The following is a 16,776-nucleotide window of genomic DNA, read 5'->3' on the forward strand; positions in this document are numbered from 1 at the left end:
ATCTCCTGTGTGATGTGGATGCACAGGGACAATCCAAGGACTACTCCAGGATATAGGCATGGTGTAGACATGTTCTAAGAAGTTGTGCTTGAGCATGCATTTCCCCCACTCTACCCTTTCCATTGTGTATTCTGTGTTTTAAGCCCAAGATGGTCGAGGACCATCTTAATACTGATTACTGTAGGATCCTTTTCCACTAAAACACAGGAGGAAAGTACTTTAGGGCACAATCCTATGGATGTTTAGACAATAACGTCTTACAACTCCCAGCATTCCACAGCCAGCTAGAAGTTGCAGGCCTTTTTCCTGTCTAAATATCCATAGGTTTGCGCCTTTCAATAAATATAACCTTCAACAATTTAGCTAACTCTCAATTGAAACCAATGAGATTTTCTGCTCCCACAGTTGTTTTGATGGATGCTCTGTTAGAATTCTTAACATTTGGAGAACTTCTGTCAAAACAAAACCATCTTACAGTTATTAGTTTTTGTACGCACAGTAGTTTCCCACGACTGTTGGTCTTTCCTCGGTAGCAAATCCAATTAATGCACCTTTTTCTATTCAGAATCTTAAAACTCTCCACTATCTTGATAAGCAACTAATAATTTTAAAAAATACTTTGTCTATGGAGAACTTGCATTTGGTGCCCTGAAGTTTATTTTCTGATGCCAGAAATATTTTTGTGATTTTCATATTTTTTTAAAAAAAGGCAAGGAATAAGGAACTGAATTTATTTCTTTAAATATTAGTAACACTGCATGACACAATTCAGTGGTATCTATGTAACAAAAAATGTTCTGCATTTTATTTCAGACATATTGTATTTTAAATACCCTAAAGAGTTGCATGAGATTATATTTTCATAATACAAGCATTAAAGATGAATCCAAATAAGTACCCCAAATCCTCCTGCATCATCTTCCTGACCTAAGCTACATTATTAGAGAGTAATTAAAGATTTCTCCAGGAAATTTAGGTTTCCAACAGTGCCAATGAGAATAAGTATAACATAATTTATTTGGGGGGACGAGACGACATTCACAGGAGATCAAAGCAGCTGGCAACTTTAAGCAGCAAAAAGGCAACTTACTTACAGTGACCATGCTTGGAAGAAATTAAAGGAACAGAAGCCTCCAACTTAGTATTTAGTTTTTAGGTTAACGAAAGCTATGTACCATGCAAATTAAACATTTATATGGAGGGGGAATGAAGTCATCTTACTATATTCAAATCCTTAATTTCCCAAGCAAGTATGTGCATGCTCTCATCCCCCCCTGCCACTTTTAGCCAAAACAAGAACCAACACACGTTGTGTATGCCTAGTGTACAAAATAACTGTTCCAAATCCTAGTCAAGACTTCATCTTGTCCACGTAGCTTCAAATGCCAGCCCAGGCTAGGGAGGTGAAATTTAGTAGGTCAGATATGGTGTTATGACCCTAATTTTACTTAGCATGTAACACGAAAACCTCTTCATGCCTGCTAATATCCAGCGAATAAAACTAGTGTACTGTTTCAAAGTAGGTCATTATTTGGCTTGATAAGAGTTCAAGGGATTGTAATAAACTCACAAGGATCAATTTCACAAAGCAGCTCATTGGAAAACTGGCGTCTCAAATCATTACAGGACGGTAGTCAAGATGCAAAGTACATAAATAATGGCATGTGTAAACAAGAAAAGTCAATCACTTTTTCCATTGGGGAAAATAAATGTAGAAAACCAATAATACTTGCTTAGGTGTTATGCTCGAGGTAAAGTTAAAACTTAAATCCAAGAAATTTAAATGAGAAATATGGTTCAAATTAGGTTTTTTTAAAAAAAGTCAGGATACTCCACGATCAAAATGGTCATTTTAAAAAATAAAGACATTGTTTACAACTTCATAGTCCTAGAAGAAACACACTAGGCTACAAGTAGCTTTAGCCCCAGGAAAGGAAGAGGTCAAAACGTCCCACAACATTATATTTTTCGAACTTCAAAAATACAACATATTTCTAGCCAGAATCTGCTTATTATCAGACATCGTGATCCTAAACACGCTACATGGAAGTCAAACCCACTGATTTGAATGGAAATGACTTCTGTGGAGCATGTTTCTGACTGGGGTGTCTTACAGAAACTCAAGCGAATCTGTGATGCTCAAGCATAATAGTGCAAGTTTAGTGTACTTTAATCAGGAGTCGTCACCTCCCTTGCTAAGTGAGAATAGCCATACGGAAAATATGCACCAGGAATCTGGGTGGGGTTGAATGGTACGACAACAAAAGGACAGTGTTTTAGGGCATCGGAGTCCATTTTAATATGGTGCCTTGGCTGACTTCTTCTTCTTCTGTTCCTCCCTCAGCTTCTGCTTCTTCCTCTTGCTGACTTCTTTGTGTCCTGAGGAGACATGGCTTGTAAAACATTTGTTCATATAGCAGATTTCCGTTCATTAAAGCAGAAGTAACCCCACTTAAAAATCCAGTTCTCTTAAGATATGAGGCAGGCCTTTCCTAAAGAGGCGAAAGCAAATTCCGTATACAAGTGCAAGCTTTTCCCTCGTCCCTCACTCACTGTTCCTTTAACACTTGGTCTCCCATGCTGGCTTGTCTATACGGAAGCTACTTCTGTAAGGCAACTGGTCATGGCTTTACCGCAATAGTCTCCTGACTGCATTGAGAGTTACCACACCAGCGTTGGCCTTCCGGACACAGACACTCTACCATCCATTTGGAGAGTCCATATTGTAAATATCTTTAAATGTTATGGCTAGGTTATGGAGATGCAGCTACTGGATGGCTATTTGCCATATAGCCTTCGATGGGAAAATGAATGGGTGGAATAGGCTTCGAGCTAAGTGGACTGGGTGTGCCTTCCAATACTTCCAGATTGATCTAAACCTTTCTGCTTCCATGCTGGGTGGGGATGATGGAGTTAGACTCCAGGCCACCAGGTTGGGGAAAGCTGTTGTAACCTATGTTGTGGGTTTTGCCCCTCTTTTCTTCTGTGATATATCGACCATATTTCAGGGCAAAACTGACATTAAGTTGAGTTTTTGACAATAGTCTTATCTGGTTAATTTGGTTTTATCGTTACCACCAGTTTTACTGAAGCTCCTTTGAGGCCATCTCTTTCTCTTTTTGTTAAAGTATGCCTTTGAAGTTTCAAAATATGGGAACAAAACATTTAAAGGACTTCAAAGCCATTTTGGATTACCTCATTTTCTGATAAAACGTGTACGAAGTTCAAGTATGGGTATGTATTTGAGAGGGAGAAAGATGGTGTGTGAAACGCATTTCAGGGTCTTCACTGTTCACACTAGTAATTACTGTATGACCCAGTTCGCACGATCAAATTAAGCCACCTACTTAAGTCACAGTGGTTTGCTCGATTTTGCCAACTGGCCCTAAATGTGGCATTTATATGATACATACCATATGCGAGGAATTCACCCTTTAGCAATTCTATCCTCAGTACACTGTGCCCAGTGTCAACTGGGTGTCTGCAACTAACCTGTACTTAAAGTTAGTACAGGACAGTCACAGCACAGTTTAAGGCGAGCCACTCAGGTGCAAGCAGACCAAAACCAAGCTGAATCATTTGGAACAGGTCGTTTGACTTCTCATTTGACTTCTGCTAAAATCTGTAGTGCCACAAATACTTTAGTGCAGAGGGCATCTACGACTTAGATAATGGCTTCCCGATCTAGTCTTCCGCCTTCCCTTGAAGTTCAGGTTCTATGATAAATGTTCTGCTTTGCCTGGCTAATAAATGCAAACCCAAAGAGATGCAACACTGAAGAACAGATTATTTCTTTCTTTCAGGTTTTAAAAACAATTATCTTGCCCTTGCAAGTGAAGAGATTGGATTGACCTGATTACAATTTGGTATGGCTGGAGGCCAGAGGAAGTTGTGTTTTTGTGTTTGTTTGTGTTTTGGGTGGCCCCATTGAGCTAACCTGCTATCCACCCTCTGCCTTTGGGTACTACATGCCCGCAAGCACAGCATACTCTTGTATTTAAGGGTCAAATTACCCACTGTGCTATTTATGTGATAATGCAATTTTTGATACTCTAAAAACAGGGAGTCTGCTTGGATTGTTTGTTTGGGACGATTGACAGAACTGAGTAGCAATTACCCTACAAGGGGAGCCAATAGTACCATGAACACAGGTTGGGTAGCACCCATCATAGTGACAGTTGTCACTAAAGCAGAAGATGTTACCTTAATTAAGAGGAAGCATGAACCAAAGGACAAGGTAAGCCTCCTAAGTTTTGGTCAGAAGAACCCATCAACAGGATTCAGGAGCCTTGTAAATGGACCACCAAATTGCTAACAGGGGACAATAACAATACAACAGAGTAGTTCCACTTCCAGATACAAGGCTCAAACTGACAGCTGGATCTCACATGGGAGGCAAAGCATCGTAGGTGTTTGTCTCAGTAAGGAATTAGAGGCCAAATGGAGTAGGTGCTAGAGTTCTGTAACATCAATTGAAGAACATGAGACGCTCCCTTGTACTAAATCAGGACACTTGGCCACCTAGCCCATACTGCTTACAGCAACTGGCAGCTTTCTAAGGACAGAGGCCCTTCCTGGCACCTGCTACCCAGGACTGGCTCTGAACCGAGGGCCTTCTGGATGCAAGACATGTGCTCTGCCTCCCAAGAACCTACTCTTGAAAAGGCCTGCCAGTGACTAAGCCCATTCGTCTTGACTGGAGCTGGTCTCCACCACGCACACGCACAGGATAGGAATAGTGATACTTACCTGATAAAAGGAAAGCCTTTAACGGTGCAAGAATCTAAATGATCAATAATTATGATTTTTGGATCTGATACTAAATAGTTTCTAATCCCTTTTCTTTAAAAAAAAATAATCATTAGGGCTCCCCGGCCCCCGCACTCTGCATTTAGAAGACAAACAAAGCCTTTAGAAGACACACATTGGATTCAATTTTTCTGTAGTCACAGCAAGGATGAGATTCTCTCTTGTATCAGTGTCACTCCATGGCTCGCTATTCTAATGCAGCTGCCCGTTGACCTGTTGTGTATCTAGCCTTTAGAAAATGATGTGCACTAGACTGTGGGAGATGGGGTGGAGATATGACATCAAACTGTTTAACTTGCCAAGCAAAAGGACAGATGACTACAAACAACAGTGATGATGCAATGGCTGCTACTACAGATCCATTAGTCTTATTTTAAAAATTCAATCCAATAAAGCTTTACTGCATTCAGAGGGGGGAGGGAAGGGTCAGTTTGCTATTACCAGACGTCGTCACCTGTTTGTTCATGCACCTGCTGCCACACCAGCTGAGGCTACAAGGCATCCTTGATACAGGTAGAAGCACTGATAGCCTCTATGAGCATGGGGGGATACGGGAGAGAAACAGGCAGAACTTTGGGGGGCCTGATGTGGCCCTTGGACAAAAAGAGATTGAGAGTTTAATTGGGAATTCCTCTCACTCATTCATCATTTTGTACAACCAAAGGTCACCATGATTATTCTGGCCTCACTGGAGACCTTGGCTGCAAAGGAGACCTTGAAGGGTCATCCAGTCCAGACTTGCATTTTCAGAGCCTCTTGTTTCTGCAGATTAAAATTTCAATATCCAGATTGCAGAATACCGAAAACACATGTGCTGACCAAAATGCAAGAGGCTAGGTGGCTGCAAGTAAGGAATAATGTCAGGCAGGAAAACACGAGCAATCTCTTCAGGCCTACATTAAGTGGAGAAGGCTCATTTCCCTACCTATTAGAGCCAAGGTGTTTCACTTTGTTAGAGACAAGGTAAAAATAAGTTATCACTGAACTCATGACAGTTTGTTCATATTATACAGTGAATCACAGCCAGTGACGGCTGCTCCATCTGTATCCCCAAATGATACATGTCTTCGTTGCGGTCGCACAGTGGGATGGATCCAAAGACACCTTCCCTTTGACTGATGGAAACCTTCCTCTTTACATCAACGGAAGAGAACCTTCGACTCCAACCCTATATTTTTAGGTGTGTGAAATATCCCTAAAATTGTTGACTGTTCCCAGTTTAAGTTATTTGTGTGTGCTTAACACACCGATGGCCATTTTCTCCAACTCCCCACCCTAAACTGGTGGAACCTGGCATGGAGAATTGTGCAGGTTTCCTTGAAAACACAAAGCAATGTTTTCCAACAAGGATCCTAAGCCATCCTATGAAGGAAGCAGATTCAGTCGTGTAGCCGCCACTGGAGTACAGCCCTTTCTCATTTTAGCATGCACATGGAAACAGACTGGATCAGCAACTTAAATGTATTTGCCTCTTCCATGACGGCAGCCAGTAAAAACAAACAGGGTATGAACAATGGATTATTCATGTTAAGGCGCTTGTTAATACTGGATACCAAGGGAAGTGTGAATCTTGCAGTATTAATCTGCAAATTAGACGCTTTAGATCTGGCACTGATTGAAATGAACGAAATGCTGAGTGGACCTGCTCCCCGTGACAGCTCTTGAACCAAATTGTGTACTTGCAAAAGGAAATGAAAGGGAGCCTGAACATTTGTTGAGAAGGCTTCAACCGATCTCAGCATTAAAAATTCTAGTTAACAGTGCAAAAAAGAAAAGAAAAAGCCATTGAGGCTAATAGAAAAGTGCTGGAAATGGAGCAAGAAACCAAGCAAAACGTCAGCTACTAAACAGAATATTGCGATTTGCAGCAAGCTTTATGCACCTTTTGGGATAAGGCATTAATTTTATTTGGATAACTTCTCCAGCTAGGTGGAGTAATGTTCTGAAGCTAGTCTAAAGGAAAAGGAAAAGCAGCATGTGAGACGCTAGCATTAAATCAGTATGCAGCACCGTGATCTTACTGAGTTCTTTGATTCTGGCTTTTGGCTAACTGATGCATCTTTTTTTACTGGTTGCTGCTTTACCACTGGTTCCTGCTTTTTTATTGGCTCGTCCTTTTTTATCAGCTCCTCCTTTTTTATCGGTTCCTCATTCACCCTTTTGTGCACACCTGATGAATAAAGGGGACTCTCCCAGCCGGTCATAACCAAGTCATCATCCTCATCGCTATTACAGTGAAAGACATGCTTGGGGTAGGCGGCAGGCTTCAGGGACTTTGGAGAGCGAACGTTAGCAGGCTGGAAAGGCAAGGCGTTCTGTCCTCTGCGTCTGCATTCGTCAGCAAAAGCTTCATCATCAGCTACACCTGAGAGGGGGAGAAAGCAGACCATTCAAGACAGAAACCAGCTGGCCACTCAGGATGGTTTTGTGTTCAATGGGGGGGGGGGGGGGGGGGAGCCAGAAGTAACAACGCCTTCAACCCAACCTTAATCATTGTCTTCAGCAAGTCATGTAAGCCCTTTGAACCTCAGTTTCTCCATGTGTAACAGAGCAGTACTTTTTGTCATATGGTCATGTTCCTGCTGCCCTATTTTACCACAAACTATGACTGGGTAATGAATGGCATTGCTGCATCTTAAAATAATGGTGTTAAAAGAAAGACTGTCCAGGCTCCTGACAAAGGTTGCTACAAGTACACAGTGACCCCATTCAGAAGACACCTTAAACCACGGTTTTAACCATGGTGGTTAAGCCAGAAAGCCAGGCTGTGTTCAGAGGACACTTTAAACCATGGCTTTAACCACAGTGACTAAGGCAAAAAGCTTTATTCACAGTGGTTAAAGCCGTGGTTTAAGGTATCTTCTGAATGGGGCCAGGCCAGTGCTTTCCATTTTGAAGAAAATTCTTTAGATGGACACTCTGCTTTTTAATTTAGGTTCTCTTTGAGCATGTGTAGAATGGTGAAAAGATACCGCGCTAGCGCACACAGCACACAGTTTCCAGAAGGTTCCATGGTCTGAACACAGCACTCAGTGTCCATGTCTGGAAATTAAACAGTCACTAGACGGAAGTCCTATGAAAATCTACCACAAAGCAGGTTGCCCCAGTTGCCTAAGCCTAGGGTAAGATTTGATCAGTTGACCTATTTCCCAGAGTGTTCAGAAACAATACCAACAGGTCCGTCATCTGACTGTGGTGCTGAGGGTTCCTGAAAAACAAGACCTGTTCTAAGGAAACACTGTCCAAGGAGATGGTAAAGAGCTGACTCTGGAGTAAAAGGAAACTTGAGAAATGGGGAAATGAAGATAAGTAGGAAGAACATACGAAGAGAGAAACAGATTTGCGGAAGGAGACAAGAGATTTTGTCCATTGCCTGGGATGTTATGACGCAAGATTGTAGGTAGGACTGTGCAGGTTTATAAGCAGAGAACTTTAGCTTCCATGTAAAAAAAAAAAACCACATATATATCTATCCTTTATGGCTTCAAAGGATAGAGGAAGTATGCAGACAATGAAGAAAGTAAATAACATGCTTCTCAGAATTCTCCAAAAGTTTAGCCTACTCTCTAAGACCAGGGATGAACTGAGATTATATATAGCAGAAGTTTTGGCTTCTCAAGGCCCAGACAGTGGGTTGTAAACAGGTTACACAACTCATCATGTCACTCCATTCATATCTTTGGATCAAGACACATGTCTCATTGCCATGTCATCCTAGATGGTTGCCCATGGGTTTAAAATAGGCGCATATTAGTGCAAGACAACAGGCCTCTAGATGAGGCTATCACATCGCCCCGTGCTGTGAGCTGGCCAGAACCAAAATCCTGAGAGCTGCAGTCCTGGTGCAATCTGGTTATGCAACAAGCTAACAGAGACCAAGCAACTTGTAAAGTAAGCATTTGCACAGCCACCCTGATTTGCACAAATGAAGTTTTCATAACATTTCCAAAGGCAGCCCCACATAGAACACATTACGATAACCTAAACGGGAGGTTACCCTAGAATGTGAATGACTATCGCAAGGCAATTTCTATCCAGGTAGGGTCTTAGTTGGTGTATTAGCCTAAGCTGATAAAAGGTGCTCTGAGCCACTGATCCCCCACTCTGTCTCTAGTGATAATGATGGGTCCAAAAGTACAAGGTGAACACCACTCAACTGGACAGATGAACCACGGGCAAACAGTATCTCCCAGCAGTTTCATGTAAATATTGAAAAGCATGTGGGATAAAATAGATCTCCAACAAAACTCCATAGCTCAATTGCCATAGGGCGGAGCAATAATTCCCCGGCATCACCTTCTGGAATTAGCTATCCAAGTGGAGTGGGATCACTGTAACACAGTGCCCCCACACCCTAATTCAGACAGCCTTTCTAGAAGGATATCACAGTTGATGGTATTGAAAGGTTCTCTCTGCCCCTCTCCTAGCACATGACATCACACAGGTTGACCAAAGCAGTTGCTCTTCCAAAACCAGGCCTCAAGCCAGATTGAAATGGACCTTGACAGAACCTGGATTATCCACTCACTGAAACACTTTGCCCAGGAAGGGGATGTTGGCAAATGGCTTATGTTACAGAGGAGCTTCAGACACACTGGCTCTCTGAGACGTGTATGGTGTGATATGGATTTAATTGGCTTTACCCTTATGCTTTCACTCAAGGAAGCACTTTAGTTTGGGAAGGCACAGCCTGAGAAGCTGCTAGAAATGCTGTTAAGAGGCACAGAAGCCATAGAATAGATTTGCTTCCTCCTTGATTAAAGAAGTTTGCTTCCTGCAACAAGGAAGAATATAGGAACATAGAAAGTGGCCTTATACTGGCTCAAACCACTGGTCCATCTAGCCCAGTGCTGTTGACACTGTCTGGCAGTGGCTCTCCAGGGCTTCAGGCAGGATTCCTTTCCTTGCCCTACCTGGAGAAGCCAGGAATCAAACCTGGGACCCTCTGCATGCCCACTGAGCTACAGCCCCATGCAAAAGCCTGCCTGATTGCCACGCCACCACCCAGCCGACTAATCCACAAGGATATTCTTACATTAGCCAATCAAAAAATCTGGCAGGAAAAATAGACTGATCCTAAAGACACCCCCACCCACCCCCAACCTCCTAGACAAATGAGTCAGGTCAAACACTACTGAGCACCCTGAATGAAATCTTTTGTTTTGTGCTACTCTGCACAACTAGCTAGATGAAAATAATCAAGAGGCAAGAAACCTCCCTGAGCCTTCTGTTCAGTTGCCAGAACCAAAGCATTGTTCCCTTTGTTTTAACCCATCCTGGGTACAAGCTTTGTATTTCCATTGTTTCAAACCCTATAACTGCCTTAGAGTTTGGTCAGCCAATGTTCATTCTTTCGGTTTGGACATCTCTCACCCCAATGTGTCCCAGCATTCTATCCCCAGCAAAGTGCGGCATTGAGCCCAGTGGCAAGTTCCACTCATAGTGCAGCTCAACCTTCCAGCTCCATTAAGGTATAAAGGGGGCTGTGACCTTTGTATGAGGTGTCGGTTCTGAGTCCAAAGGTGGAACGGGTCTTGGAAGTGGCTACGAAAAGGTCTCAAGTTGAACATGCAATTCATGAATCTAATTTGAAACTCTAAGGAGAAGCCCAGTTGGCAAAGCTCTTCATCTAAATCTGTGATGGCTCCAGAGTCTCTAATAATGGCCCCCATTCTACTAGCCATAATTGCTCATCCAAAAGCCATTTCTGGGATGTCTGTGGACAACATGGTGCAGGCCATTGTCAACAAGGGGCTATTGACCCATTATTTAATTTGGAACTAAATGAGGCTATTGACCCATTATTTAATTTGGAACTAAATGAGGCTATTGACCTATTATTTAATTTGGAACTATAGCTGAGAAGTCCATGGGTACTTGGTGACCGTAGCATTTTTCTAATTTTTGGCAATGAAACAGGAAATGAAATCCTTTGGGTTCGCCTTCCTCTGAAGTCAGGTAATTACAGCTGATCCTGTTTTATATCTTCTCCTATCCTCCTAAATCCATCAATTTCAGCCCACCATTTTCACCAGCAACCAAGTGTCATTGATCATATAGCCTCAGCGCCATCTTCTCACTGGTAAATGCTAGCAGGTGGGTATGCTGGGGGTAGGTATACTAAGCAACCATTTTCTCTTCTGTAACAACTGTGCATTGAGAACAAAAAACTGTAAAAAAATAAAGTCTGTGTTTTTGAATTTTGAAAAAGGGTTTGAGCTAATTTCTCCATTTTAGGAGTAGCAAGTCCCCATTTTAGTAAGAACATCAAATCCACTGTCTCCACACCTCACCTCTACCTAGTGGCCCTCTTAGACCTGCATCAATCATTACACATGTATACGTGCAAGTTGTGTGTCTGTATGAATGAGGACATGTGGCAATACCTATAGGTTTTGTTTATCTTCTTAGTCCAGGTTGGGTTTCTTCAGAAGGACCCTGATCCTTTAATGAGACTGGTACAGCCTCCTCCCTTGGGGAGGAATTTAAACCTCCTAGACCCAACCAGACATCCCCTCCCTGTTAGATGTAATAAGCCAGGAGGAGCAAGGGTAAACTTTAGACTTCCATGCTTTTACATACATTGCATATTTGTTTTAACTTGTTTTATTTGAAGAGATTTGCCAGAGTTCGTAAGGCCGTTTGGGAGCCCCTTTGCAAAGTAAAACTAAAGCTCAAATGTTACTACCATTAGGAATAAAATTCTCATGGGGCGAGCCTTAAATGTTGAATAACTTTACTGAGTGATGCCCCTAACCACAGGAGATGCCCCACCCTGAAGAACATCCAAGTTTTAGTGAATGACTCACTCCTTGAAATAAGGTATAAAGTAGAAAGGAACAAGTCGGATGGAGTAAGACAATAAGAAAACTTTAGTGACACAGAAAAAATGTAAGGAGTTGGAACTTCTAACACAGTTAGTTCATCTTGTTAATTATGCTTAATAAATACTCATTAAGCATGGTGTAATCCAAGGTGGGGCCACATTCTGTGCATGTTTTCCCTACTTGCTCATGCATCAGCTGGTCCATCAAGGGCTGGATATAAATGACTAGGAACTACTGTGATGAAGAACACTATGGATTGGTATTAACAAAGAAATGTTAATTCAAAGAGAATCCTTAACAAAATCTAGAATACTTTTGGATCACAGCACTGAACAAAAGTAAGCACATTAGGGCAATGGCACTCAAACTAAACCAACACCTCTTTCTCCAACAGTCCCCCATGCTGGCTTGAAAATAAGCTTTAATTCTCAGATCAGAAGTAACTTAAATTTCCAGAGCCATCTTTTCTTACCCTCAGTTCTATTTCTGAATAATGGAAAATAAGTGATCTACCAAACAAGGATGACAAGGACTGCGAGGCAAATACCAGGACAATGTACAAAATATACCAGCAAAATATGCTGGTATATTTTGTACCAGCAGTACAAAATATAAACACAACGATTAAGGGTGCAGTTCTATCGATTTGAGCCCTTGAAGATCAGACGCCATGAACTTGGGAGGCCTCTGATCATCTAGTGAAGGAAGGGAAGAGTGGCAGGAGGTGATCTTCACCTCCTCATCCTCCCACCCTGCATATTTCACTAGATGCGCTTTTTAGCAAGGGGGCTTCAGTTGGGGAGGGCAGGAGGCTGGAGGAGGCTCAGCATAAATCATACTGTGGCCTCTCCAGTCTCCCCCATTCCTGCTTGAGCCCCCCCCCTTCCTTCTCCTTCAAGGTCAGCCAGCAAAGGTCAGTCAGTGGGGGAGGAGGGTCAAATCCCCAATTCCCCATTCTGAGGTCACAGCACATGGAATACCATCCTCTCCTAAAATAGTTTGTGTACTCCTACAAGCCAGACACTGGCCAACATCCAGGTAGAAAGGCACAGTGTTGTGATTTATCTACCTAAGCATGTTTTGGACAAAGTTGTAAAGATTTGGGGGGATGCTATTGCTTGGAAAAGAAACGTATGTACAATTATTGCTTTGGGAAGGGAACGTTGCTTCTATATGCCATAGCAACCAAGTTTTGCTCCTATACATTTATATCACATATGGGCAACCAGTGTCCCTTGGACACTCTCTTTAGGCCTGCAATAGCCCTAGGGTGCCTCATCCAGTTCCCCCCACTTTCTAACTGACCAGCTAGAAGGGACGGGGAACAGATAGCTACTTTCCTGCTGGTAATAGCGCTTAGGCTCACTATACAATTATAGGTGGCTACGTAGATGAGCAACTTTTTTGGCCCAGAGGATTGCATGCAGTACCAGGTAATGGGTTGAAGTCCACAAACACACACTTGTACATGCATACACAGCATTCCCAGCGATCCCAATATGTTCCTATACGATTTCAGCTAGGTATATCCTCCACAATCCCCTTACACTGTTTCCAGGCCCACCAACATGAGAAGACACTTTTCTCTCAGTCATTCCAAGGTGCTACCATTGTTGGCTAGTAGATGTGGGGGAAACATACAGTAGGGGATTTTTAGGGGAAAGGTCACAGCAGAGGTTTCTTCCTTTACCCACCAGCCCCAAAATCATCTTCTGGGACATTCAATGAGCATGTTAGCAGTTAGAAACCTAGGGTTGTATTCAGTGATGTCATTCTGCTACTGCAAAGCTTTTACCGCTTGCGGAAATAATAATAATAAAAAATTTCTTACCCGCCTCTCCATCCTGATCAAGGCGGGGAACAACAATAAGTATAAAATACATAAAATGTTTATTAAAAACATAGTATACATTGTTAATACTTCCTAAAAAACATACTATGGTAAAAGCATCCTAAAATTCCACTGGACAGGCCTGCCAGAAGAGATCAGTCTTTATAGCATTCTTAAATGCTAAAAGACTGTTAAGTTGACGAATCCTGTTTTTATCCTTGTGCAAGTGTCAAATCCATTATTTTGATTCTGTCTGGACAAGTCATTTCACAACTCATTACAGCTTCATTACACCAGTTGTTGCTTGTGTTAGTTCTGGGTTATATCCAATGTTATGCTAGGGGGGAAACTGCAAGAGTTGGCACCACCGCTATCAGAACTTGTACAAGCAATAACTAACCAATGATGTCATAATGAGTCGTGCAACAGCTTGTGCAATGATTTCCAGAACAGCTTGCACAACGGCTTGTGCAAAATCTGTGCAACAGCTTGAGCAAGCACAATCAAACTACCCGATTTGACATTAAGGATAAAAACAAGGTTTCTGCAAGCAGTAGAAGATTTGAGCTAGAGGAATTACACAACTGGATACAACCACAGCACTGCAATAGTCCTTGTGATTCAAGCATGCTAATGCCAAAGCATCACAGTGATGAAATTATTTCTTATAGTAATTACATTGAAAATAAATTAGGGTCCTTTTCCCACAACAATGTGATTTTTTTTTAAAAAGAAGGGATTAAACAGTATCGGCTTTATTCCATTCTAAACCAGTTAAACTGCTCTTGTGAAAAGAGTTCTTAGGCAGAAATTCTAGAATTCAAAGCTATCACACAAGCAACTGAGTGTTAAAACTAGCTGCCTCTTTTATCAGATTGTTATTGCTAGATTTAACTGTAAAAGAACCTAAGAAGAGCCCTATTGGATCAGACTGAGGGTCCATCTAGTCCAGCACTCTGTTCACACAGTGGCCAACCAGCTGTCGACCAATGACCCACAAGCAGGACACGGTGCAACAGCATCCTCCCTCTCATGTTCCCCAGCAACTGGTATACATAGGGTTACTGTGTCAGATACTGGAGGTAGCACATAGCTATCAGGACTAGTAGCCATTGATAGCCTTCTCCTCGAGGAATATATCCAACCCTGTTTTAAAACCATCCAAACTGGTGGCCACCACTACATCTTGTGGTAGTGAATTCCATAGTTTAAATAAGCGCTGTGTGAAGAAGTCCTTCCTCTGTCCTGAATCTCCCTGGGTTCTAGTATTATGGACGACTGAGAAAAATGTCTCCCTATCCACATTCTCCACAATGACTTACAAGGCAATTCCAATCATGCTGATGCTTTAATTGGAAACTCCTTTCCAAAAAGAGGTTTGTGTGACTTAAACAGTTTGCATCTGACTTTTTCAGCCATACAAGTCACTTTTGGAAAAGAGTTCATATTTAATTGTCATTCATTACAACATTTCACACAAATAGCCCAATCTTAGCTAAACAAAGCAGGGCAGAGTTATTCTAAAACAGGAAATGCTTGGTAAACTCGTTTCAGACTAGAGGGCACGTTAGGATCTTACGTACTTCACCCAAATGCAGTATTTCAGCAGACGAACGCCTGGTTCTGAACCATGTCTTTTCCCGGATCATTTACGGGGAAGATGACATATGATGTCACCCTGGTCAGCTTGTTTGACCCTCTCCCATTAGCTAAGCACAGTTAGGCCTCATCTACACCAAGAAGGATATTGCACTATGGAAGCGGTATATAAGAGGCAGGAGCCACACCAAGCAGGATATGGTATGAAAGCGGTATGTGGTATGTGTCAATGGGTCCCAACATTTGTCAGTGCACTTCAATACTGCTATAAAGCAGTAGTGTGGCTCCTGCCTCTTATATACCGCTTTCATAGTGCAATATCCTGCTTGGTGTAGATGAGGCCTTAGTCAGAATTGGGAATGAAGCAAAGCAGTAGCCACACAATGGCTAGATTGACTGAAGCTATCCAAACATTGCAAAAGCATTTGCAAGAGAATAATTTATTAAAATTGCTGTTAAATGAAACTTCAGTATTTAAAGGCATGTCCTCCTGGGTCTTAATGCGTGTTTTGTGGAAAAAGCTAAATCTGCAGAAGTTCCATTCAACATTCCTCAGAGCCACAACAATGTGAATTAGCTTAGTGTTCTATTCAGTTACAGCCAGTAGAACAAAAAAGCCAAATCCCCTGTATAATTATACTGTATCTGAACAGAATCCTCTTAACTGCAGGGGGAGGAGATAAGAGGATGAAGTATACATTCTAACCAGCGGAGGGCAATATTGCATACTGTGAAAGCCCAACAATGAAGTCGTCTGTCAACACTTGACTATGAATGCGGTTTCAACATATGCATTATAAAACAGATAAAAGGCATGTTGACAAGATGGCAAATTTGCTGAGGATGTCGACTTCAAATTTACTGGCAACTCTCCAACATCAGAAGCAAAATTTGGCACATATCCATTCTACTCTGTACACTTGTGAAAGGGGGAAAGGCAACTGTCAGCCAATCTCGGTCTCTGATAGGTTGGACCCCAAAGTTTGTCCTCAATGGGCAATTAGTGCGGAGTGTAAGGGAGGGCCCTTAGTTTCTGCAGCTGAAACTCTCCCCACGGCCTGAGTTCGATCCCAGCAGAAGCTGGTTTCAGGCAGCTGGCTTGGGTCGACTCAGCCTTCCATCCTCCCGAGGTCGGTAAAATGAGTAAACAGCTAGCTGGGGGAAAGGCGATAATGGCTGGGGAAGGCAATGGCAAACCACCCCGCTATAAAGCCTGCTAAGAAAACGTCGGCGAAAGCTGGTGTCCCTCCAAGAGTCAGAAATGACTCAGTGCTTGCACGAGAGGTTCCTTTCCTTTTCCTTATAACATGTGGCAATGGCCTCGTGCTTAGAAGGCATTACAAAAGACTTTGAGACATTTAGAGAATAGGTCTATTAATGGGATTAGTGAAGACAGCCACGTGAAATCTTCATACTCCGAGGTAGTAGGCATCACTGACTCCCAGGTGTGGGGAGGAAGCAATAGGGGAGGCCTATCAACACTTTGCTCTGTTTAGAAGTTTCACAGGGGCATTCAACTGGCTACGGTTAGAGACAAAGAGTTCTGTTCTGTTCTTATGTTCTCAGTAAGTGCCAGTATTTCAATAGATAGCACTGGCCTGGGACCAAATCTCTGCATAGCCATAAATTTGCAGGTTTGGTCTTGGGCAACCTGTCTCTTAGCTTAAGTTCAGTATCTGCAACAAAAGAATATTTTCCAGGATTGTTATG

The 16,776-nt window shown here is 42.3% G+C and overlaps 1 protein-coding gene across 1 annotated transcript in view; it reads right to left on the reverse strand.

The window, feature by feature from the left end:
• Window positions 1-714: 714 nt before the first annotated feature.
• Window positions 715-16,776, reverse strand: part of DNAJB6 (DnaJ heat shock protein family (Hsp40) member B6) — a 71,133-nt gene continuing 55,071 nt past the window's right edge. The window contains exons 9-10 of the mRNA XM_063125975.1: window positions 6,980-7,174; window positions 715-2,379 (exon numbers count right to left, since the gene is read on the reverse strand). Coding sequence (XP_062982045.1) covers window positions 2,297-2,379; window positions 6,980-7,174 — 278 coding nt within the window. The 3' untranslated portion in view covers window positions 715-2,296. The remainder of the gene's footprint in view (window positions 2,380-6,979; window positions 7,175-16,776) is intronic.

Source organism: Elgaria multicarinata, chromosome 1 (genome assembly GCF_023053635.1).
Source record: "Elgaria multicarinata webbii isolate HBS135686 ecotype San Diego chromosome 1, rElgMul1.1.pri, whole genome shotgun sequence".
Classification (NCBI taxonomy): domain Eukaryota; kingdom Metazoa; phylum Chordata; class Lepidosauria; order Squamata; family Anguidae; genus Elgaria; species Elgaria multicarinata.